The sequence below is a fragment of the Nerophis lumbriciformis genome, linkage group LG12, assembly GCF_033978685.3.
Source record: "Nerophis lumbriciformis linkage group LG12, RoL_Nlum_v2.1, whole genome shotgun sequence".
Taxonomy (NCBI): domain Eukaryota; kingdom Metazoa; phylum Chordata; class Actinopteri; order Syngnathiformes; family Syngnathidae; genus Nerophis; species Nerophis lumbriciformis.
The window spans coordinates 11,846,032-11,871,399 of NC_084559.2; the positions used below are offsets into that span (position 1 = coordinate 11,846,032).

Genomic DNA, 25,368 nt, shown 5'->3' on the forward strand with positions numbered 1-25,368 from the left:
GTTTCTTAAATGCCTCAAATGTCCGGCATTTTGAGTTAGGGTTGCGTGTATTTTCAATGTACGTTCAGGGTTAAGAAGGGGTTAAAAACAAAACAAAGTATGGAACAATACAATGGAATTTGGAGAAAAAAAAGTGTAACAATAAAAATTTGCATGTCACTACACATGAAGTACACGTTTGTGTACTTATGGACTAAGTACATCATATTAAAATATGATTTTTAGTTTTTATTCTAATCAGGGTCCATCCATCCATCCATCCATCTTCTTCCGCTTATCCGAGGTCGGGTCGCGGGGGCAGCAGCTTAAGCAGGGAAGCCCAGACTTCCCTCTCCCCAGCCACTTCGTCCAGCTCCTCCCGGGGGATCCAGAGGCGTTCCCAGGCCAGCCGGGAGAGATAGTCTTCCCAGCATGTCCTGGGTCTTCCCCGTGGCCTCCTACCGGTCAGACGTGCCCGAAACACCTTCCTAGGGAGGCGTTCGGGTGGCATCCTGACCAGATGCCCGAACCACCTCATCTGGCTCCTCTCGATGTGGAGGAGCAGCGGCTTTACTTTGAGCTCCCCCCGAATGACTGAGCTTCTCACCCTATCTCTAAGGGAGAGCCCCGCCACTCGGCGGAGGAAACTCATTTCGGCCGCTTGTACCCGTGATCTTGTCCTTTCGGTCATAACCCAAAGCTCATGACCATAGGTGAGGATGGGAATGTAGATCGACCGGTAAATTGAGAGCTTTGCCTTCCGGCTCAGCTCCTTCTTCACCACAACGGATCGATAAAGCGTCCGCATTACTGAAGATGCCGCACCGATCCGCCTGTCGATCTCACGATCCACTCTTCCCTCACTCGTGAACAAGACTCCGAGGTACTTGAACTCCTCCACTTGGGGCAGGGTCTCCTCCCCAACCCGAAGATGGCATTCCACCCTTTTCCGGGCGAGAACCATGGACTCGGACTTGGAGGTGCTGATTCTCATCCCAGTCGCTTCACACTCGGCTGCGAACCGATCCAGCGAGAGCTGAAGATCCTGGCCAGATGAAGCCATCAGGACCACATCATCTGCAAAAAGCAGAGACCTAATCCTGCAGCCACCAAACCAGATCCCCTCAACGCCTTGACTGCGCCTAGAAATTCTGTCCATAAAAGTTATGAACAGAATCGGTGACAAAGGGCAGCCTTGGCGGAGTCCAACCCTCACTGGAAACGTGTCTGACTTACTGCCGGCAATGCGGACCAAGCTCTGGCACCAAGCATACAGGGAGCGGACCGCCACAATCAGACAGTCCGTTACCCCATACTCTCTGAGCACTCCCCACAGGACTTCCCGGGGTACACGGTCGAATGCCTTCTCCAAGTCCACAAAACACATGTAGACTGGTTGGGCAAACCCCCATGCACCCTCAAGGACCCTGCCGAGAGTATAGAGCTGGTCCACAGTTCCACGACCAGGACGAAAACCACACTGTTCCTCCTGAATCCGAGGTTCCACTATAAAAATAATCAATCCTGTACAATATACAAAACACTATAGAAATACAAAATACTGTACAATATACAGAACAAGACAAGAGTACCGGGGTAATGAATAACACTCAGTGTCGGACGTATTGCACTCGAAGGGTACTATTGCACAGTAGGGTATTAGGGCAGGATATTGTATAGGGGTGAATTATTATTATAAGTTAGAGTTCAAGATGGTGACAGCTCTGGGAAAGAAGCTGTCTCTCAGCCTGTTTGTTCTGGCTCTGATGCACCTGTAGCGCCTGCCCGATGGTAGCAGGTCGAACAGGTGGAAGCCAGGGTGTGTACTGTCCTGGGTGATGCTTTTTGCTCTGTTGAGGCAACGGGAGTTGTGTAAATCCTTCAGGGAGGGGAAAGGGGCAGCCGATGATTTTTTTGTGCAGACTTTATGACCCTCTGAATCGCCTGTTTGTCTGCTTCAGTGCAGCTGGCGTACCACACTGTTATGCAGTACGTCAGCAGGCTCTCGACAGCCATCAGCTGCCTCTCCAGTCTGTTCTTCCTCAGCACCCTCAGGAAGTGGAGTCTCCGCTGGGCCTTACGGATGACCGTTGTTGTTGGTGTTGCTGCTCAGTGCATACAGAGCCTTACGGAGACTGATGAGAGTGAATGCCCAAAACCGATTTCTGCATCAATAGCGCATCAGAATCATAATTCACACCTTTGAGCATTTACTCAAACGACTTAAAAGTGACAGAAAATGGAAGATTGGAAGAGCGGTGGTGACAGTGATGAAATGCCACGCAAGGAAACAAATGAAGTGTGTGCATGAACTTTATTTTAATTTTCCCCCCAAGGAATACAGCGAAACCTCAGCAACGGAATGCCTCTGAGGCCCCTTCGACAATAAGCCAGCTAACGTTATGCAGGGTAAATCCCACCTAACCTTATTCGTGTCCACCAGGGGTGTAACGGTACGTGTATTTGTATTGAACCGTTTCGGTACGGGGGTTCCGGTTCGGTTCGGTGGTGTACCGAACGAGTTTCCACACGGACATATTAAGTAGCGTAACGCACGTTGTGTAAACAATGCACACCGAGGCACAACACACGGCATGCTAGCAGCTAACGGGCTACGATAGACTGACCATGCGTCCTCTTTTCACCGAACATGTCCTCTTTTGCGGAGCTGTCAGGGCGGAGTTTCTTAAATGCCTCAAATGTCCGGCATTTTGAGTTAGGGTTGCGTGTATTTTCAATGTACGTTCAGGGTTAAGAATCTGCATTGGTTGATCATGTATTTCTTCCCGGAAATCATCAGATAATCTGTCATCGGATTGGCGCGTCCCTGGTTAAGAACTTGTTTTTATTATTATTGTTGTGTCTTAAAACGAACACTGGTTAATCAACAAAATAACTTTTTACCCTTTTATGAAGATTAAAAAAAGGTGGTCATCATCATCATCATCGGCGGTCACTCGAACGAGTATGACGATCCTCCTGGTAGGGGTGTATGCCTTTCTGGAGGATGCCTGTGCGTGACTTTGTTTTACGTGGGGAGACTGGTGCACAGACAGTCACCACACGATCCTTGACAGAAATCGGGTCAGGGTCCAGTAGCATGGAGTCCAAGATGACTGGTAACCCTTTTCTGCTGCAGCCTTCTTCCGCCATCGCAGCCGTTGAGGTCTTCACCGTATCCCTGGCTAGGGGGCAGTCAGGAACTAGGCCTTTGCCAAGGGCCACCTGGGGTAACAGTAGTAAAGAAGTTAACCTCCTAGTGCCCCAAGACCCCTTAGAGGAGCCTCCACTGCCGGATGCACTTTAACGTCATGCCCAGGACATAAAATGGTGGTAGATGGTGTCCAGCTTATTGTATGCAATCCCTTGTTAATCAGTTTCCATACCATTTTGCGTGACTTTATGTTACTGAGGTGTATAGGTGTTAAGATTAGCTGCATTACCACTTGTCCCACAACAGTCTGTCATGGCAATAGCAAATGTGTCCAAACTAAATGATAAATATAGCCGTTGTAGGCATTAGCCCACAACAAAGCCTTCTAACAGGTTTCTTTGTTTTCACACCACAGCTGCTGCATGACTCTGCCAGCCTTTAGTGTTAAAATTAAGTCTCAACCAGAGAGGGAACGGAGGGCATGAGCTGTAGCTGCTTGGTTTTATTTAGTCTGCCTTTACCTCAACTCGGACTGCAGAATCGGGAGGATTTGCTCAGCTCCAAGGCATGCAAGGTGGATGGAAAGCTTGGGAATCATGTGATTTACATAAAGAGGGAGGGAGGTCTTAGGTAGGTGGAAAGAAATTATTCTCTCAGCAGTCTTTACAAAATGGGGTTAATTGAATCTGGGTAATTGCTGACCTTCCTGTCTCGGTGAAATCATGGGCTTAACTGATCAATGCTTTTCATATATTCATGCCTTGAAGGTCATTCACGTGATTACGCCAGCCCTCCCATAGTCAGACGGCCCTTTGTGCGATAATTCTGCATGGCGGTGGTTTAATACTTCCAAAAAGCAATTAGGCATGTGTCAGATTGTCGAAATTGATTAGCTTGCAATGGCGTTCAGTCCGAGTGATGCGGACGTGGAAAATGTGCAGAAAAATTGCTCTCCGTCAGCAAATGCACTCACGGCAATAGTAAACACTTGGCCTGTGCATCTGTGCTATTATCAAGAGATTTATGGCGCCAATAAGTCAGTGGCGTTCTGGGGAGTTTTAAAAACAAACGGCAGTGTAATTTGTTATTTGGCAATCCCTAAATCTGGGAATTATAGTTCAGCATGTGGCACTTAGTCAAGTTAGCGCTCTGATCGTGGGTTTGCTGGCCCAGTTCCCTCAATACACTCCCCCGCCCCCCCTCTCCTTTCACGCCTGCTAAGGAAACGGGAGGCTTTCACAGCTGTTGAGAGCTGGAACCCGGCTGGGAACTATGACCTCAATCTTGCTGTTTTCTCCCCTCCCTGAGCCTCGTTCTCTTTTTTTTCTCCATCTCTCCAGCAGCCTCTTTCCTCAGGGAGCTCTTGTGTGGCTCAGAGGAAGTTGAATCATAAAGCATGGCTAATGAATAGAATAGGGAAGGAAAGCTGAGGCCTACTGACGGCCCTCTGGAGAGGAGGGCCAGACCCCTGAAGCCCCAGGCTCAAATAGCAGACGGCCCCCCCAAAAAAAGGTCAGACTTCCCGCAGCCCGCTCCAAGGGCTTTTGGCTCACGAGCAATGTGGCTTGAATTTTTCCTCTTAGTGTTTTTAAATGCTTCAATTTCCGAGGCCCTTTCCAAAGAGCTGGGCTGCGCTTTCATTTACGTCTCAAAGAAAGTGAGGAGAGTTTGTCGTTCATGACCTCTGTTCACCGCAACCGCAAGCCGCTGCGATTGTCGGCTCGGTGAAAAATGTCAACTTGACACGCAAATCCAAGAAAGAAACAGCAGTAGGCCAAATCAGGCCTATTATAGGTCTGTTATACAAATGACTCACATGGTCTGGCAGGTTCAAAACACTATATTAAAATCCTAAGTGGTTGTTGTTGATGTTGCTTGGAATCCATTGAATTTGGCATAATATAAAGCAAGAAACTGCAGCCGCAGACAAGACCGTCTTATCACATGATAAACAGTTACTTGTCCTGTCTGCAGTGCTCGTGGAATAGCCACTGCAGTCATAACACTTGTTATTGCCAATTCCGGCAGTCCCTACTCTGTTTTCCTAACCTTGTGCCACATTCAGCTTTTCTATGAGCAAGCTCCCGTGTTCATTTGACAAGCTTCAATCTGAGCCCATATATTTTTTCTTCTTCTTCCAAGGCCCTCTGGGGCCACGATTTAGTGCCGAAGTTATGCTTGCTTGAGTGCTGAATTCCAAAGCTAAAAAAGAGTTTGTGTTGTAACCTGGCACCCTGGTTCTGGCGGAATGAAAAAGGGTAAGGTCTGGCTGATTGCATTGTACCATATGTCCCGGAAAGAAATCTGCGGTCAAAGAACTCCGGCTTATTAGTGATTCCCAGAGCCCAAAAAAAGTCTGCGGGCTAAAGAGCGTTTTCCATTGGGGCTCCAGTACTCTGGAATGCCCTCCCGGTAACAGTTAGAGATGCTACCTCAGTAGAAGCATTTAAGTCCCATCTTAAAACTCATTTGTATACTCTAGCCTTTAAATAGACGCCCCTTTTAGACCAGTTGATCTGCCGTTGCGCTGGCTGTCGGGGACCCGGGGTGGACAGCTCGTCTGTGCATCGGTTGGGGACGTCTCTGCGCTGCTGACCTGTCTCCACTCGGGATGGTCTCCTGCTAGCCCCACTATGGACTGGACTCTCATTATTATGTTAGATCCACTATGGACTGGACTCTCACAATATTATGTTAGAGCCACTATGGACTGGACTCTCACACTATTATGTTAGATCCAGTATGAACTGGACTCTCACACTATTATGTTAGATCCACTATGGACTGGACTCTCACACTATTATGTTAGATCCACTATGGACTGGGCAGCACGGTGGAAGAGGGGTTAGTGCATCTGCCTCACAATACGAAGGTCCTGAGTAGTCTTGGGTTCAATCCCAGGCTCGGGATCTTTCTGTGTGGAGTTTGCATGTTCTCCCCGTGACTGCGTGGGTTCCCTCCGGGTACTCCGGCTTCCTCCCACCTCCAAAGACATGCACCTGGGGATAGGTTGATTGGCAACACTAAATTGGCCCTAGTGTGTGAATGTGAGTGTGAATGTTGTCTGTCTATCTGTGTTGGCCCTGCGATGAGGTGGTGACTTGTCCAGGGTGTACCCCGCCTCCCGCCCGATTGTAGCTGAGATTGGCTCCAGCGCCCCCCGCGACCCCAAAGGGAATAACCGGTAGAAAATGGATGGATGGATGGCACTATGGACTGGACTCTAACTATCATGTTAGATCTACTATGGACTGGACTCTCACACTATTATGTTAGTTCCACTATGGACTGGACTCTCACACTATTATGTTAGATCCACTATGGACTGGACTCTCACACTATTATGTTAGATCCACTATGGACTGGACTCTCAGACTATTATGTTAGATCCACTATGGACTGGACTCTCACACTATTATGTTAGATCCACTATGGACTGGACTCTCACTATTATGTTAGATCCACTATGGACTGGACTCTCATACTATTATGTTAGATCCACTATGGACTGGACTCTCACACTATTATGTTAGATCCACTACGGACTGGACTCTCACACTATTATGTTAGATCCACTACGGACTGAACTCTCACAATATTATGCTAGATCCACTCGACGTGCATTGCACCGGTCGCCCAGGGGGGTGGTCCCCACATCTGCGGTCCCCTCCAAGGTTTGTCATTGTCCCAATGGGTTGAGTTTTCCTTGCCCTGATGTGGGATCTGAGCCGAGGATGTCGTTGTGGCTTGTGCAGCCCTTTGAGACATTCGTGATTTAAGGCTATATAAGTAAACATTGATTGATTGATTGATTGATAATGCACAGGCTGTTTTTTTCTTCCCCATCTACTGTTGAGGGACACAGGAAATGTTATATGTCGATTATGCTCCTCTAATAATTAGAAAATGACTTACACGATTAAATTTACGTACATTCCCTTCTATCTTTTTCAACATTACAGCGGTGCTTCCGTTTTTGTTAGTACATTAAACCCTGTCATTTGGTTACGAACCTCACGGTGGTAAACAAATTTCCCCGAAATAGCTACTAATTATTGGATTGGCAGACCGGGGTGGTGGTTCCTCTCTTTAAGAAGGGGAACCGGAGGGTGTGTTCCAACTATCGTGGGATCACACTCCTCAGCCTTCCCGGTAAGGTCTATTCAGGTGTACTGGAGAGGAGGCTACGCCGGATAGTTGAACCTCGGATTCAGGAGGAACAGTGTGGTTTTCGTCCTGGTCGTAGAACTGTGGACCAGCTCTATACTCTCGGCAGGGTCCTTGAGGGTGCATGGGAGTTTGCCCAACCAGTCTACATGTGCTTTGTGGACTTGGAGAAGGCATTCGACCGTGTCCCTCGGGAAGTCCTGTGGGGAGTGCTCAGAGAGTATGGGGTATCGGACTGTCTGATTGTGGCGGTCCGCTCCCTGTACGATCAGTGTCAGAGCTTGGTTCGCATTGCCGGCAGTAAGTCGGAACCGTTTCCAGTGAGGGTTGGATTCTGCCAAGGCTGCCCTTTGTCACTGATTCTGTTCATAACTTTTATGGACATAATTTCTAGGCGCAGTCAAGGCGTTGATGGGATCCGGTTTAGTGGCTGCAGGATTAGGTCTCTGCTTTTTGCAGATGATGTGGTCCTGATGGCTTCATCTGGCCAGGATCTTCAGCTTTCACTGGATCGGTTCGCAGCCGAGTGTGAAGCGACTGGGATGAGAATCAGCACCTCCAAGTCCGAGTCCATGGTTCTCGCCCGGAAAAGGGTGGAGTGCCATCTCTGGTTTGGGGAGGAGACCCTGACCCAAGTGGAGGAGTTCAAGTACCTCAGAGTCTTGTTCACGAGTGAGGGAAGAGTGGATCGTGAGATCGACAGGCGGATCGGTGCGGCGTCTTCAGTAATGCGGACGCTGTATCAATCCGTTGTGAAGAAGGAGCAGAGCCGGAAGGCAAAGCTCTCAATTTACCGGTCGATCTACGTTCCCATCCTCACCTATGGTCATGAGCTTTGGGTTATGACCGAAAGGACAAGATCACGGGTACAAGCGGCCGAAATGAGTTTCCTCAAAGTAAAGCCGCTGCTCCTCCACATGGAGAGGAGCCAGATGAGGTGGTTCGGGCATCTGGTCAGGATGCCACCCGAACGCCTCCCTAGGGAGGTGTTTAGGGCACGTCCGACCGGTAGGAGGCCACGGGGAAGACCCAGGTCACTTAGGGAAGACTATATCTCCCAGCTGGTCTGGGAACGCCTCAGGATACCCCTCGAAGAGCTGGACGAAGTGGCTGGGGATAGGAAAGTCTGGGCTTTCCTGCTTAGGCTGCGACCTGGCCCCGATAAGCGGAAGAAGATGGATGGATGGATGGAGCTATTAATTATAAATCCAATATTTTCATAGCCAAAATATAAACGGTTAAGACGATTTCTAACATTAGGCGAACCCTCTAGACATGAAATAACACCCACATAGTCACCTTTACACTCGTTTGATCCAATATTATAATGCTGCTTGAGGCTGAGCCAATCAGTGGCCATGATACTGAACAGGTTGGTCTCATCTCGCGGCCAATACTTTCTTTCTGCCAAACAGTACACGGATTAAGAGGGGACAGACACATAGGAACGAAAGAAAACAGTGACAGAGAAGAGCAGGGGGTAGAGAGAGAGAGAAATGGGTGAAATTCAGCATCATATTTGAAAATGATTTATTTTATAAACGTCAGGTGCACAAGTGGCAGGGAATCGTGGAATTTCGTTTGTCTAAGGCTTATTCAGTTAGACACTCATCTGATGTAGAAATAGTGGCCAATACTATTGTAGTATTGATATTTTTAGTTCATTTGGCCATTTTTAAGCTTGAACCTGCTTAATCATGGCCATAAATGTGTACGGACGTCATCTCCTTCTGTTTTTTTCATACGGTGTTGATGTGGAAATGGTTGCCTCGGCATTTTGTTGGTGTGGCACCGAACGGAGATGTTGACATGCGGAGTTTCAAGCACTCTTCATTCTCTAACAGGTGACTTTTCAAATGATGCTACATTAGTATTTTTGTACGTTTTTGCCCCACACTTGACATATTACGGTTGTATGTTCGACATATTCCCGCTTGAAGCCAAACCACCGCCAGACGATGGACCCCCTGCTGTTTTTCTTGGGAATGAATTCTTCCTTCATTTGTTACCAGATTCGCACCTTCTTTCTCTCGTATTACCACTCACACTGCTCCGTTAGCATCACAGCTAATGTTACCATGCCGCTACCTCTCTACTCCGCGAGGGCGTATACGTATGTGACGTATGTAAGAAGGTGCGCTTGGGGAGACCGGATGCTATGGACGTCGAGTGGGTCTGACATAATATTGTGAAAGTCCAGTCCATAGTGGATCTAACATAATAGTGAGAGTCCAGTCCATAGTGGATCTAACATAATAGTGAGAGTCAAGTCCATAGTGGATCTAACATAATAGTATGAGAGTCCAGTCCATAGTGGATCTAACATAATAGTGAGAGTCCAGTCCATAGTGGATCTAACATAATAGTGTGAGAGTCCAGTCCATAGTGGATCTAACATAATAGTGTGAGAGTCCAGTCCATAGTGGATCTAACATAATAGTGTGAGAGTCCAGTCCATAGTGGATCTAACATAATAGTGAGAGTCCAGTCCATAGTGTATCTAACAGAATAGTGTGAGAGTCGAGTCCATAGTGGATCTAACATAATAGTGTGAGAGTCCGGTCCATAGTGGATCTAACATAATAGTGAGAGTCCAGTCCATAGTGGATCTGACATAATAGTGTGGGAGTCCAGTCCATAGTGGATCTAACATAATAGTGAGAGTCCAGTCCATAGTGGATCTAACATAATAGTGTGAGAGTCCAGTCCATAGTGGATCTAACATAATGGTGAAAGTCCAGTCCATAGTGGATCTAACATAATACTCTGAGAGTCCAGTCCATAGTGGATCTAACATAATAGTGAGAGTCCAGTTCATAGTGGATCTAACATAATAGTGTGAGAGTCGAGTCCATAGTGGATCTAACATAATAGTGTGAGAGTCCGGTCCATAGTGGATCTAACATAATCGTGTAAGAGTCCGGTCCATAGTGGATCTAATATAATAGTGAGAGTCCAGTCCATAGTGGATCTAACATAATAGTGTGAGAGTCCGGTCCATAGTGGATCTAACATAATAGTGAGAGTCCAGTCCATAGTGGATCTAACATAATAGTGTGAGAGTCCAGTCCATAGTGGATCTAACATAATAGTGAGAGTACAGTCCATAGTGGATCTAACATAATAGTGAGAGTCCAGTCCATAGTGGATCTAACATAATAGTGTGAGAATCCAGTCCATAGTGGATCTAACATAATAGTGTGAGAGTCCAGTCCATAGTGGATCTAACACAATATAGTGAGAGTCCAGTCCATAGTGAATCTAACATAATAGTGAGAGTCCGGTCCATAGTTGATCTAACATAATAGTGAGAGTCCAGTCCATAGTGGATCTAACATAATAGTGTGAGAGTCCAGTCCATAGTGGATCTAACATAATAGTGAGAGTCTAGTCCATAGTGGGGCCAGCATGAGACCATCCCGAGTGGAGACAGGTCAGCAGCGCAGAGATGTCCCCAACCGATGCACAGGCGAGCGGTCCACCCCGGGTCCCGACTCTGGACAGCCAGCACTTCATCCACAAGGGAGAGGGGGACAGAAAAGAAAAGAAACGACAGATCAACTGGTCTAAAAGGGGGGTCTATTTAAAGGCTAGAGTATACAAATGAGTTTTAAGATGGGACTTCAATGCTTCCAGTTGGCATCGAGTTTATCTAAGGGATTATGACTTTCATTATGATGATAATGTGAGCAGACCAGTGTTTATTTTGGGTACTGTCGTGGGCACTTGCACTGAGACGAATCCAATACGTAGACCAGCACACAGTGGCCGCGTAGGAGAAATTGGGAGTTGTTGGAGAGAAGAGGACATCCTCAAAACACTTGTGAACAACTAGAGAGGGATGCCAAGGACGGCCATCTGTGTTTACCAAATCATTTGCTTTCTGCTCCGTCTCTCTTGTGCTCACTCGGATTCACTGTTCATTTATTACATATGTTCCCATTGTGCCACGTAAAATACAGGCATCGCCGTTAAGGGCACTTGCACCCGTCGAGTGGAACATATGCTCTTGCAGCTTGATGCACGGTACTTTTTGTGAGAGGCACTACAGCCTGGCGGAAATTGTGACTTTCAAACCAGGTCGTTATTATGGCGCCATCTTAAGAAGAGCTGTGTGTTGATTGATTGATTGATTGATTGAAACGTTTATTAGTAGATTGCACAGTACAGTACGTATTCCGTACAATTGACCACTCAATGGTAACACCCCAATAGGCGAGGGCGGACCTACGTCACTTCCGCCTGCCAATCCCCTAGCAACCGGTCGCCATATTGAATTCGTTGAAAACAAACCAGCTCACAGCGAACACAGCATTGACAGAAAAGGCATTTAACGAGGTTTCACGGCATTTTAAACTGTTCTAAATGGCGTATGATTATGTAAATAGTCTTTCCAGTGAGGCTAGGTTAAGATACGAGTTAAAATGTTCTAAGGCTGAAACGACGCGTCGACGTCATCGGTTACGTAAATACGTCGACGCCGTTTTTGTGCGTCGCATATTTACGTCACACCACTGTCATGGCGGAGCGCAAAGCAGACGATGCGAGCGAGGGGAAAAAAGCACGCCAAAAGTCGTCAAAAGTGTGGGAGTATTTCAATAAACGGCCTAATAATGTTGTTGTATGCACACTGTGTCGAGCGGAAATGGCCTATCATAGCAGCACAACGGCTATGAACAAACATTTGAAAAGAAAACCCCCGACAGCGTTCTTGCCATCACCATCAACAAGTCATTCGTCCGCGTGCGTATACGTTGTCATTATTACACAAAAACATGAATGTGTCATTTGTATCTGCGTTGTAAATTCATAAACTAAAGCACCGTTTCGCTCTGAGAGGCGCGTTTGGCGTGCCTGTTCAGTGTTTACAAAGACGCGCTCCTCTTTAACGCTGTGGAGAGGCGGCGGCGGCGGCGAGCGAGCGGCGAGGCGGGGCGCGCCGGGAGCGACGCCGCAAGAGACAGGGGACGACGAGCGAGCGAGGAAGAGGAGCTGAAAAGCGAGGAAAGAAAGAGAAAAAGAGTTGGAAGAGAAAAGACTTTGTGTAAAATTAAAAGATTGTAAACCTGGCAAAGCCGTCTGGCGTTCAGTCTGTCGGTCCTGAAAGAACCCCACGGCACAAGACGTGTCACAAACGCTAACGTTAATTAGTTGTGCAAATACCTTTTACAACATTAACGGTTACATATACTATGTACAAACCAACAATTAACTTTCACTTTAATCATACTATCATTGTTGTGTTATTAAGCAAAATAAGCAATACTTTTACTTTTGTTGAAATGTTTACACTGTACACTTTTTTGTATTGGATGTTTAGCTTTATTTTTGCACATTTTAGCAAATAAGCAATACTTTTACTTTTGTTGAAATGTTTACACTTGTTACAGAATATTTCCGTTTTGCACTTTTTTGTATTGGATGTTTATCTTTATTTTTGCACATTTTAAAGCAAAATAAGCAATACTTTTACTTTTGAAATGCTTATACTATTCCAGAATATTAAGATTTGCACTGGATGTTTACTTTTATATTTGCACATTAAAAAGCAAATAAGCTACTTTTAATTTTGTTAAATGTTAAAAGTTTTAAATGTTTACATTGTTACAGAATATTTTGTCATGTTGTTGTCAATGTTGACTGAGTGGCCATACTTTTTTTTTTTGTAAATAAAAGCCATGCCTTTTGAAAAAACTGGCCTACATTTATTTTTTCCTCTTCATTTTAAATAAAAAAAATAATCGGTAAAAGGAAAAATAATCTATAGATTAATCGAAAAAAATAATCTATAGATTAACCGACTAATCGAAAAAAATAATCTATAGATTAATCGATAGAAAAATAATCGTTAGCTGCAGCCCTAAAATGTTCTGTAGTTGGATTAAACGACTGCCCTTACCGCCTTTCCAGCAGATGCGTGGACTGATAATCCTACACAATGGCCGGACATGGAATTTGGAAATCTTTATGTCTACCTCACAAGCGCACCAGGTCGGTTGTTAGCTTCGGTTGTTATATAACGAATAAATCACATAAAAATGGTTAAATCACCCAAGGTATGTTGATAAATGATAATAAGGATGACACGGTGGCTACCAGTATCTGTATATTTATTATATCTGTAGAGAGCTCATTCAAATTCAGTTCAGTATTATGATTTATTATTTGCTGAATTACTGGAAATAGCCTTTATACCGTATGTTATTGTTGTGCAACAACAACAACTTCAGCTGTCGAACGTTATTCAGTAAAAATTCAACGGGTTCAACATTAGCATGGACGGTATAGCCAAGTTGTGGTTAAGAAGGTGGATTTTTGTTCTTTATATTTACCAGAAACGAAGTGATCCGAACACAAGACCCGGGATATTTTGGGGGACTCCAGTGAGAACCGTCCTCGTTTTCCCAAAGTAAAGCTGCGAGCCATTTGTCTCATCTCTGTGGGCTTTTAGCACGCTTTGGCAGAACAAAATACGACCTTTGTTTTCCCTGTTTCCAGTTGTGGTTTGCACAACCAAAAACAACACCGTTTTTTTGCATTTTGGAGGCAGAATGACGGGTTTAATCAGCGCAGGTCGACAGGTTAAAGAGTAATGGCGACGGTTTGTTTTCAACGCCAGTCAGGTTGCTATGGCTCGAAGAACCCGTATGTAGCTCAGTTGCCCGGATGTCGGCCCTGCCCTATAAGTTTTTCAACTTGTTTAAATCGGGGTCCACGTTAATTAATTCATGGTATAAATATATATTATCAGCATAAAACAGTCATCACACAAGATAATCATCAGAGTATATACATTGAATTATTTACATTATTTACAATCCGGGGTGTGGAGGGGGTTCGGACGGGTGGGTTAGGTTTGGTTGACATCAGCACTTCAGTCATCAACAATTGCATCATCTTAGAAATGGACATTGAAACAGTGTAGGTCCATAACTTTTATGGACAGAATTTCTAGGCGCAGTCAAGGCGTTGAGGGGATCCGGTTTGGGGGCTGCAGGATTAGGTCTCTGCTTTTTGCAGATGATGTGGTCCTGATGGCTTCATCTAGCCAGGATCTTCAGCTCTCACTGGATCGGTTCGCAGCTGAGTGTGAAGCGACTGGGATGAGAATCAGCACCTCCAAGTCCGAGTCCATGGTTCTCGCCCGGAAAAGGGTGGAGTGCCATCTCCGGGTTGGGGAGGAAATCTTGCCCCAAGTGGAGGAGTTCAAGTACCTCGGAGTCTTGTTCACGAGTGAGGGAAGAGTGGATCGTGAGATCGACAGGCGGATCGGTGCGGCGTCTTCAGTAATGCGGACGCTGTATCGATCCGTTGTGGTGAAGAGGGAGCTGAGCCGGAAGGCAAAGCTCTCAGTTTACCGGTCGATCTACGTTCTCATCCTCACCTATGGTCATGAGCTTTGGGTTATGACCGAAAGGACAAGATCACGGGTACAAGCGGCCGAAATGAGTTTCCTCCGCCGGGTGGCGGGGCTCTCCCTTAGAGATAGGGTGAGAAGCTCTGTCATTCGGGGGGGAGCTCAAAGTAAAGCCGCTGCTCCTCCACATCGAGAGGAGCCAGATGAGGTGGTTCGGGCATCTGGTCAGGATGCCACCCGAGCGCCTCCCTAGGGAGGTGTTTAGGGCACGTCCGACCGGTAGGAGGCCGCGGGGAAGACCCAGGACACGTTGGGAAGACTATGTCTCCCGGCTGGCCTGGGAACGCCTCGGGGTCCCCCGGGAGGAGCTGGACGAAGTGGCTGGGGAGAGGGAAGTCTGGGCTTCCCTGCTTAGGCTGCTGCCCCCGCGACCCGACCTCGGATAAGCGGAAGAAGATGGATGGATGGATGGAGGTCTGACTTGGTAGGATATGTACAGCAAGTAGTGGACATAGAGAGATCAGAAAGCATAAGGGAGGTGGGATGTGGTGGGGGGAGGGTGTTAGTTTAGGGTTGTAGCTGCCTGGAGGTGTTGTTTTAGTGCGGTTTTGAAGGAGGATAGAGATGCACTTTCTTTTACACCTGTTGGGAGTGCATTCCACATTGATGTGGCATAGAAAGAGAATGAATTAAGACCTTTGTTGGATTGGAATCTGGGTTTAACGTGGTTTGTGGAGCTCCCCCTGGTGTTGTGGTTATGGTGAAGTAGTTTGACATGTACGTCGGTATCAGGGAGGTGTAGCGGATTTTATAGACTAGGTTCAGTGCAAGTTGTTTTACTCGGTCCTCCACCCTGAGCCAGCCCACTTTGGAGAGGTGGGTAGGAGTGAGGTGTGATCTGTGCTTGAATTGACTAAAAAAACAAAGGAATTTGTGTAATGTTTTGGGGATTTTATGATTGCAAAATGATCTGTTTTGAGCAGCTGCATGTATGCGGATGCATTTGAGTGGATGTGGCATAGAACCTTCCTGATGTCTTTGGAGAGTTTTCATGTGGCCCAACAGTGCCACCTAATGTTACCTCCCCAAAAGCAAGTCAGGGACCATCAGGTACACACGGAGCGTTGTTAGGCACAGACGCCTTCCTTCCGAGTATTTCGACCCTATTTTTTTGTTTTTTTTACGACTGAATAAGCATTGAGATTAAGGTTTTGATGAATAACTGAAAATATATGAGCAAGGGCTGACTGGAGTTTGCCACTGAGCTCAGTAGACTAATCTCCTCTTCTCTTTCCAGGTGTCTGATGTAGGATCACAGAGGCTCTTTTCTCACACCACACCCAAAGGTAAGAGCACCGCTGCTTTGTCAGTTGTCTCGAGGGTTTGCGTCCTCGTCTGATTAATGCAAATGACAACAAATATTCCTCCTTCCGTTAATCCTGCGTCTAACATTGCCATTTAAATATGAGCAGGCATAAACAGAGACAAGTGAATGCATATGCATACCTTTTGCCATGGCGCAATGTTTCCTGGCCGACACAGCCAGAGGCTTAGCCCTCTTACATATTGGTTCATTAGAGGGGATTTAGAGCCTTTCCGCCACATGCTCCCACAAATGGGAACTTCCCTTCGGGCATTACGAGCTCTCCGACAGCAGGCCGGGGCCACAATGGATGCCAAAGGGAAAGAAAGAAAGAGCTTTGTCAGCCCCTCGGCCCGAGTCTGTAGGTGCTCTGCTGTCGTATTGCAATGAACGCAGAAATCAATCACATATAGCGAGGAGGGTGTTGATTTGTTAAGCTGCGGACACCGGGAGGTCAAGGGAGGAGAGGCTCTATCAGACTTCCGGTGGCGGATAGCTGCATGCAGACCACGTCTCCCTGAGGCGCCATAACCTGGGAGCAGTTCCCATTAACACGCGGAGTGAGTGGGAAATGGAAGCAGAAAGCAGCGCAATAAACGGCCATTTTGAGAGTTTGAACGCACTTTGAATGCAGAAAATCCCCATTGCCATTGTTGGCTGTGTGGTTTTGGGCTTTAAGAAACATCTAGACTGCATTCAAATCAGTTTGTTCTCCGCCGGGCAGCTGGTCTTACTACTGTTGTCTGCTGCCCAGGAATAACTTACTTGCTCTTAGGGGTGTAACAGTACGTGTATTTGAATTGAACCGTTTCGGTTCGGTTTGGAGGTGTACCGAACGAGTTTCCACACAGACATATTAAGTAGCGTAACGCACGTTGTGTAAACAATGCACACCGAGGCACAACACACAGCATGCTAGCAGCTAACGGGCTAGGATAGACTGACCATACGTCCTCTTTTCACCGGACATGTCCTCTTTTGCGGAGCTGTCAGGGCGGAGTTCCTTAAATGCCTCAAATGTCCGGCATTTTGAGTTAGGGTTGCGTGTATTTTCTATGTACGTTCAGGGTTAAGAAGGGGTTCCTTGAGAGTTTGCACTGGCTCCCTGTTCATTTTAGAATTGATTTTAAAACCTTGCTGTTTGTTTTTAAAGCTTTACATGGACTGGCACCTCAGTATATCTCGGACCTCATCCAAACTTACAATCCTGCACGCGCTTTGAGGTCCGAGAGCCAGCTCCAGCTCGTGGTGTCCAAGACGAGACTTAAAACCAGGGGAGACAGGGCCTTCTCTGTGGTCGGCCCTAAGCTCTGGAACACTCTGCCCCTCCATGTTCGAACTGCTCCCACAGTGGAGTGTTTTAAGTCTCGTCTTAAGACCCACTTTTATTCTCTGGCTTTTAACACTACGTGAGTTGTGTGGTCCTCTGTTGTCCTCTGTGTTTTTAAAATTTTGCTTTCTATTTACTGTTTTAATTGGTTTTACCCTTTGAAATTGTTTTTAATCATATTTATTTTATATTGTTTTTAATTGTGTTTAATATTGTTGTGCAGCACTTTGGAAACATTTTGTTGTTTAAATGTGCTATATAAATAAAGTGGATTGGATTGATCGGATTGGATTAAAAACAAAACAAACAGCAGCATTGGTGAGAGAGGGGCAGAGACAGAGAGAGAGAGAGAGTTATGTTAAACGCGCATGCGTCGCCAGGCTATGCTTTTTATCCATAGATTTATCAGATTTTATTTTTTATTATCTATAGCAGGGGTGTCAAAAGTGTGCCTCGGAGGCTATTTCGGCCCCCAGCTAGTGTTTTAAAGGCCCACGGCACATTCTAAAAATACTATTAAAATAAACAAAAACATAACAAAAGTGAAATAAAAAAGCTTAAATTTAGAAAAAGTTGCAATGTTGACTAATAAAACAAAGCTGTTTTTTTTTCTTTCAAACTGTCATTGCTCAAAACATAATATTGAATCAAAATCAATGTTATTATGAATTATTGACCTATCCAAGGTTCACATTACTTCACATCAAATATTACACTAAGAAAAATATTTTTGGTGGAAGATTTTGCACATTTGGTAAATAAATAACCCAAAAATGTACATTTTGTTGTTTTCTTACTGTACCGAAAATGAACCGAACCGTGACCTCTCAACCGAGGTACGTACCGAACAGATATTTTTGTGTACCGTTTAGAGATGCGCGGTTTGCGGGCACAACCGCGGAGTCCGCGGATTATCCGCGGATCGGGCGGATGAAATTAAAAAAAATTAGATTTTATCCGCGGGTCGGGTCGGGCGGTGGAAATAAAAAAAAATTAGATTTTAAATAGATTCAGGCGGGTGGCAGTTAAACCAATTGGGAAATATATATACATAGTTAAATGTTGTTACCCACATACGAAAAACGAGCAGGCACCTGCAGCATATGCCACAACAGAAGAAAAAAAAAGAAAAGAGATGGACACTTTTACGGAGCGGAGAAAGGACGCCTCGCCGGGGTCCGGGACCGAGGCCCCTTCCCCCGAGAGGGCCCCACCGGGAGCCGTAGCTGAGGCGATCCGCGAGAAGGGCCCGACGCACGTCCAGGGTCACCACCGCGCCCACCGCACCGACACCCCGCCTCGTCCGCCTTCGCCGCGGCCGGCGTCACGCGCAGCAGGTAAGCAGCTTACCTGCCCGCCACCCCCGTGGCCAGGGGCTCGTAACAGGGGTCACTCCGCGCGCTCCGCCCGCGCAGCTTACCTGCCCGCCACCCCTGTTGCCGGGTTCTCGTAACAGGGGTCACTGAGCGCGCAGTGCGCTCACGAAAGGGGTGGGGCTCACCCTGGTTGATATAGACAGCAGGACGGTGGCCATGGAAGTTGGAACCCGCTAAGGAGTGTGTAACAACCCACCTGCCGAATCAACTAGCCCTGAAAATGGATGGCGCCCATACCCGGCCGTCGCCGGCAGCGAGACGCGCTTGGAGGTGCGCTCAGCGCCGCTCCCATATGATTGCGCACTGGTGTGCGTCTGGGCCGTGACAGCGTGGCACGCGAATGTCTGTGCTGCATTGGATCAGTCTCCTTTCTTTAACAGGCAAAAGCTTTATAACCTCATTAATGCCTTGCATCGTCTATATTAGATATATAACAACGGGCGGGTGCGGTTCTGATCAAATGTTACATCGGGTGGATGGCGGATGGTTGAGGACTTTCTGATGCAGTTGCGGATGAAATAATTGCCTATCCGCGCATCTCTAGTACCGTTACACCCCTACTTTTACACCATTTTTCCCCCCTTTTTTTTTTGAGACAAAGATTATTTATGTATTTAATATGTGTTTGCTTACTATGATATAGTATTTGCTTATTATTTATTTGTTCACTGTTCTGTTAAAGAGAACAAGGACATTGGATATAATTGCTATGGTATGAAAAAATGGGTAGGGTTAAATAAGATATGTTTCTTCCTCCTCCTTTTCGGACGTGCTGTAATGAAACAACTGGAATTGTGTGATGCATTACATGGTATCGTATGCACGTTCCATCCATCCATCCATTTTCTACCGCTTATTCCCTTTGGGGTCGCTGGAGCCTATCTCAGCTACAATCGGGTGGAAGGCGGTGTACACCCTGGACAAGTCGCCACCTCATCGCAGGGCCAACACAGATAGTCAGACAACATTCACACTCACATTCACACACTAGGACCAATTTAGTGTTGCCAATCAACCTATCCCCAGGTGCATGTCTTTAGAGGTGGGAGGAAGCCGGAGTACCCGGAGGGAACCCACGCAGTCACGGGGAGAACATGCAAACTCCACACAGAAAGATCCCGAGCCCGGGATTGAACCCAAGACTACTCAGGACCTTGGTATTGTGAGGCAGATGCACTAACCCCTCTACCACCGTGCTGCCCTATATTTTCAATATATATTTTCAATGGAACATATAACATTTTGGTGTTGTTTACTTCAGTCATATTGCCATCATATTGCAGTCTACACGTATCTCTTATGTTTGACTGCCATCTACTGGTCACAAGTACAATAGTCTACTATTACACCATGTACCAAATACAACTGCTTCAAGGTCGGTCAGAAAAAAACAGAATTATTCCGTACATTAGGCGCACCGGGTTATAAGGTGCCCTGTTAAGTTTTGAGGAAAAATACGGTTTTTAAGTGCTGCCCTTTGTCACCGATTCTGTTCATAACTTTTATGGACAGAATTTCTAGGCGCAGTCAAGGCGTTGAGGGGATCGGGTTTGGTGGCTGCAGGATTAGGTCTCTGCTTTTTGCAGATGATTTGGTCCTGATGGCTTCATCTGGCCAGGATCTTCAGCTCTCACTGGATCGGTTCGCAGCTGAGTGTGAAGCGACTGGGATGAGAATCAGCACCTCCAAGTCCGAGTCCATGGTTCTCGCCCGGAAAAGGTTGGAGTGCCATCTCCGGGTTGGGGAGGAGATCTTGCCCCAAGTGGAGGAGTTCAAGTACCTCGGAGTCTTGTTCACGAGTGAGGGAAGAGTGGATCGTGAGATCGACAGGCGGATCGGTGCGGCGTCTTCAGTAATGCGGACTCTGTATCGATCCGTTGTGGTGAAGAAGGAGCTGAGCCGGAAGGCAAAGCTCTCAATTTACCGGTCGATCTACGTTCCCATCCTCACCTATGGTCATGAGCTTTGGGTTATGACCGAAAGGACAAGATCACGGGTACAAGCGGCCCAAATGAGTTTCCTCCGCCAGGTGGCGGGGCTCTCCCTTAGAGATAGGGTGAGAAGCTCTGTCATCCGGGAGGAACTCAAAGTAAAGCCGCTGCTCCTCCACATCGAGAGGAGCCAGATGAGGTGGTTCGGGCATCTGGTCAGGATGCCACCCGAGCGCCTCCCTAAGGAGGTGTTTAGGGCATGTCCGACCGGTAGGAGGCCACGGGGAAGACCCAGGACACGTTGGGAAGACTATGTCTCCCGGCTGGCCTGGGAACGCCTCGGGATCCCCCGGGAGGAGCTGGACGAAGTGGCTGGGGAGAGGGAAGTCTGGGCTTCCCTGCTTAGGCTGCTGCCCCCGCGACCCGACCTCGGATAAGCGGAAGAAGATGGATGGATGGAAGTGCGCCTTATAGTCCGGAAAATACGGTAGTTAGCACATAGAAATATGATAGGAAGATCAATATACTCATTCGTTCCAAATAAACTAAAACTGAACTGAACAATCCAACGAGAGAACCCCTAATTGTGTTTTAGATGAACACGATCCTGTTTGGTTATTAAAGAAGAGTGACAGATTACAATGAGTGGAGACAGGAAAGTAATCTGCTGTTTTGATGAAGTGATTCGATGACAATGAAGGGAAAAAAAGTAGTTTTTTGGGGTAAATAACTCAAGGGCTGTGTTTGTTTGTCTCTATGTATATTATGGATGTGTGTGTTGTACACAGCAGCCCAAAGGCTGTTTTCCTCTGGTTTAGTACCCAGCGTATGTGTCCCCACTCCTGGTCTTGCACACAGTCCTGTGGGACCAATGAAAAGCCTGCTTTCCTCTGATCACCAGGCCCGTCAAGCTGTTGGCGGGTTTACACTCAAGACAGATGCGCGTAAACATCACGGCGTACATGCATATTTAATGATGTGATGATGTTTGTCTTACAGTAGGCAGGGATTTACCCCGTCTCGCTTGTTTCTCAGAATTGTCCTTTCCCTGTGAACTTTATCTGGGTTCACAAACACTTGAGGTTAAACCCAAATTGCACACATGGCCACGGTCTGTCAGGGTAATGAGACAGTTCAGGTTTAATAGAAGAGGGGCAAGACCAACATTGTAATCAGTGGCAGTAAAACACTGTAATTATGCTCACAGAACCAGGTTTTGGGGAAAACCCAGACATCCTCACCCTCGGTCTCTCATATTAACTTTGTGTCATCTTTGCAATGCTCGTCTTTTGACAACCTGTTATAGAGGCAAACTAATTACACACGTTGAGAGGATCTGTAATAAAGTGTGTTGTTGCCCAAGAGCGAGTTCTCCCGGGTGCTGCTGTGTTGGTGTTTATGACCGAGCCGCAGAGGGCAAGTGTTATGTAACTGCCAAAGGTTTGGTTTATTTTCTGTCTTCAACCTCCTGCTAAATATTGATTTCGTGGAGATAGCACCTTGAAGTAAAAGCACCTAAAACTGCTCTTATTGAATTGAAGGTCAACAATGACTGGAGAAGCTAAATGTAGCAGTGAGAAATCAACACAGTCACACAGTAGACACTTAGCTTTCAGGCCAAACATTTCACAAGACTGTGGAGCTGAAACCTAAAGGACCCGATCACGCAAAACCAAGTTTTCTTACCTATTGCATACCTGCCAACTTTTGAAATCAGAAAAACCTAGTAGCCAGGGTCCAGGGGGCCCTGGTGGGGGGTTCATTTGCCCCCCCGACGCAAAATGATTGATTGCATTCAGACAGGTTAAAATGTTCCTAAAACCATCACTTTTCTATAAGTCACAGTGACTTTTCAAAACAAAAATATTACAGCAAAAACCATATGGGTTGATTGACATGTTTATTCTGTAAGCTAACTTCAATAGTTTGAAATTATTTTGACAGTTAATGCCAGTTATCCTGTCAACCTTTCACAAGACTTCAATTTGTTCATTGAAAGTATAAACACTTTTCACAGTAAACAAATGGTAAAACAGTACTAAACAATTCCATTAACCCGACCCGACCCGCAGGATAAAATCTAATTTTTTTTATAATTTCATCCGCCCGATCCGCGGATAATCCGCGGACTCCGCGGTTGTGCCCGCAAACCGCGCATCTCTAAACGGTACACAAAAATGTCGGTTCGGTTCGTACCTCGGTTTAGAGGTCACGGTTCGGTTCATTTTCGGTACAGTAAGAAAACAACAAAATGTACATTTTTGGGTTATTTATTTACCAAATTTGCAAAATCTTCCACCAAAAATATTTTTCTTAGTGGAATATTTGATGTGAAGTAATGGGAACCTTGGATAGGTCAATAATTCATAATAACATTGATTTTTAATCAATATTATGTTTTGAGCAATGACAGTTTGAAAGAAAAAAAAACAGCTTTGTTTTGTTAGTCAACATTGCAACTTTTTCTAAGTGACATTTAACCTTTAAGCTTTTTTATTTCACTTTTGTTATGTTTTTGTTTATTTTAATAGTATTTTTAGAAGGTGCCGTGGGCCTTTAAAACATTAGCTGTGGGCCGCAAATGGCACACTTTTGACACCCCTGCTATAGATAATAAAAAATAACATCTGATAAATCAATGGATAAAAAGCAGAGCCTGGCGACGCATGCGCGTTTATCATAACTCTCTCTCGCTCTCTGTCTCTGCCCCTCCCTCACCAATGCTGCTGTTTGTTTTGTTTTTAACCCCTTCTTAACCCTGAACGTACATTGAAAATACACGCAACCCTAACTCAAAATGCCGGACATTTGAGGCATTTAAGAAACTCCGCCCTGACAGCTCCGCAAAAGAGGACATGTCCGGTGAAAAGAGGACGTATGGTCAGTCTATCCTAGCCCGTTAGCTGCTAGCATGCCGTGTGTTGTGCCTCGGTGTGCATTGCATACCTGCCAACTTTTGAAATCAGAAAAACCTAGTAGCCAGGGTCCAGGGGCCGCAGGCCCCGGTAGATCCAGGACAAAGTCCTGGTGGGGGGTTCAGGCTTCGCCCCCCGACGCAAAATGATTATTAGCATTCAGACAGGTTAAAATGTTGCTAAAACCATCACTTTTCTATCAGTCACAGTGACTTTTCAAAACAAAAATATTACAGCGAAAATCATATGGGTTGATTGACATGTTTATTCTGTAAGCTAACTTCAATAGTTTGAAATTATTTTGACAGTTAATGCCAGTTATCCTGTCAACCTTTCACAAGACTTCAATTTGTTAATTGAAAGTATAAACACTTTTTACAGTAAACAAATGGTAAAACAGTACTAAACAATTCCATTAAAAAAAAAATTGGTGTCATTATTAACTTTCTGTCCAAGCTTGTATAATCTACTGCCTTGTTCAATTGTAAAAAATATTCTGTGCCTAAAATTCACATTTCTATCACAATTATCATACTGTAAACATGGTAAGCTAACTTCATTAAAATTAATAGTCCTGTCAATAGCATGGAATTACAATTCAAATGTCGTTTTTTTGTAAGCCTTTCAAAAGAATTCAAAATATGAAAGATTAATGAAAATTAATTTAAGCCATCAGACACTTGAAAAGTGGCACATCACATCTCTAATGCATACCTGCCAACTACTCCGGTTTTCCCGTAATTAGTACGGTTTTCATCAACCTATTCCGGGTTACGGTTGCAGTGATAAAAAATACGGTTTTTCATTAATTAAATTATTTTTTTTTTTTTTTAAGTTTTATTCACGAAATCGCGTAACAACAATGACAATCGACACTGCTTCCCGTAACTTCCTATCGAGCCATTCCGAATGCCATGCGCGAGGCTATTTATAGCACCGCTGCCAAGCACGAGGCACCAGTTGCCATTGTTTCCAAACGAGCGAACGATCATGGAATCAGCCGGAGAAAAATCGCAAACGAGTCTTAAACCGAAAAGAAAACTGCAGTCATTCCGTGAAGAATATTCAAAAGCCTATCCGGGAATAATTATCCGTTCCAAAAAGGGTGAAAACTACGCGAATTGCACCTTGTGCAGACAAGATTTTTCGATCGGACACGGAGGAATTAGCGATGTAAAAGACCACGTTGGGACAAAAAAACACAAGTCTAATGCCGTTGCTAGCGATACAAGTGGAAAACTTTCAACGTTTTCCGTCGCCCAAACAGATTCTTTGGATGTGATAAATGCCGAAGTTTTATTTACGGAGGCAATAATTGAGCATGGACTTCCAATCGTGGTTGATCACATGGGACAGTTATTTCGGAAAATGTTTCCCGACTCGAAAATCGCCAAAAAATATGGATGTGGTCGAACCAAAACATCAAACATTATTCAGTGTCTTGGAACAGAATCCTCAAAAAGTATCGCCGATGTCATGAAGACGGAACCATTTAGCATGTCGACTGACATTTTTAATGGAATTGATTAGTACTGTTTTACCATTTGTTTACTGTAAAAAGTGTTTATACTTTCAATTAACAAATTGAAGTCTTGTGAAAGGTTGACAGGATAACTGGCATTAACTGTCAAAATAATTTCAAACTATAGAAGTTAGCTTACAGAATAAACATGTCAATCAACCCATATGATTTTTGCTGTAATATTTTTGTTTTGAAAAGTCACTGTGACTGATAGAAAAGTGATGGTTTTAGCAACATTTTAACCTGTCTGAATGCTAATAATCATTTTGCGTCG

At 45.5% G+C, this 25,368-nt stretch overlaps 1 protein-coding gene across 5 annotated transcripts in view; it reads left to right on the plus strand.

Moving 5' to 3' along the window:
• The window catches only part of fbrsl1 (fibrosin-like 1), a 1,050,133-nt gene that overhangs the window by 906,485 nt on the left and 118,280 nt on the right, over positions 1-25,368 (plus strand). For all 5 annotated transcript variants that reach the window (XM_061985899.2, XM_061985900.2, XM_061985897.2 and 2 more), the window contains exon 7: positions 15,955-16,003. In XM_061985899.2, coding sequence (XP_061841883.2) covers positions 15,955-16,003 — 49 coding nt within the window. The remainder of the gene's footprint in view (positions 1-15,954; positions 16,004-25,368) is intronic.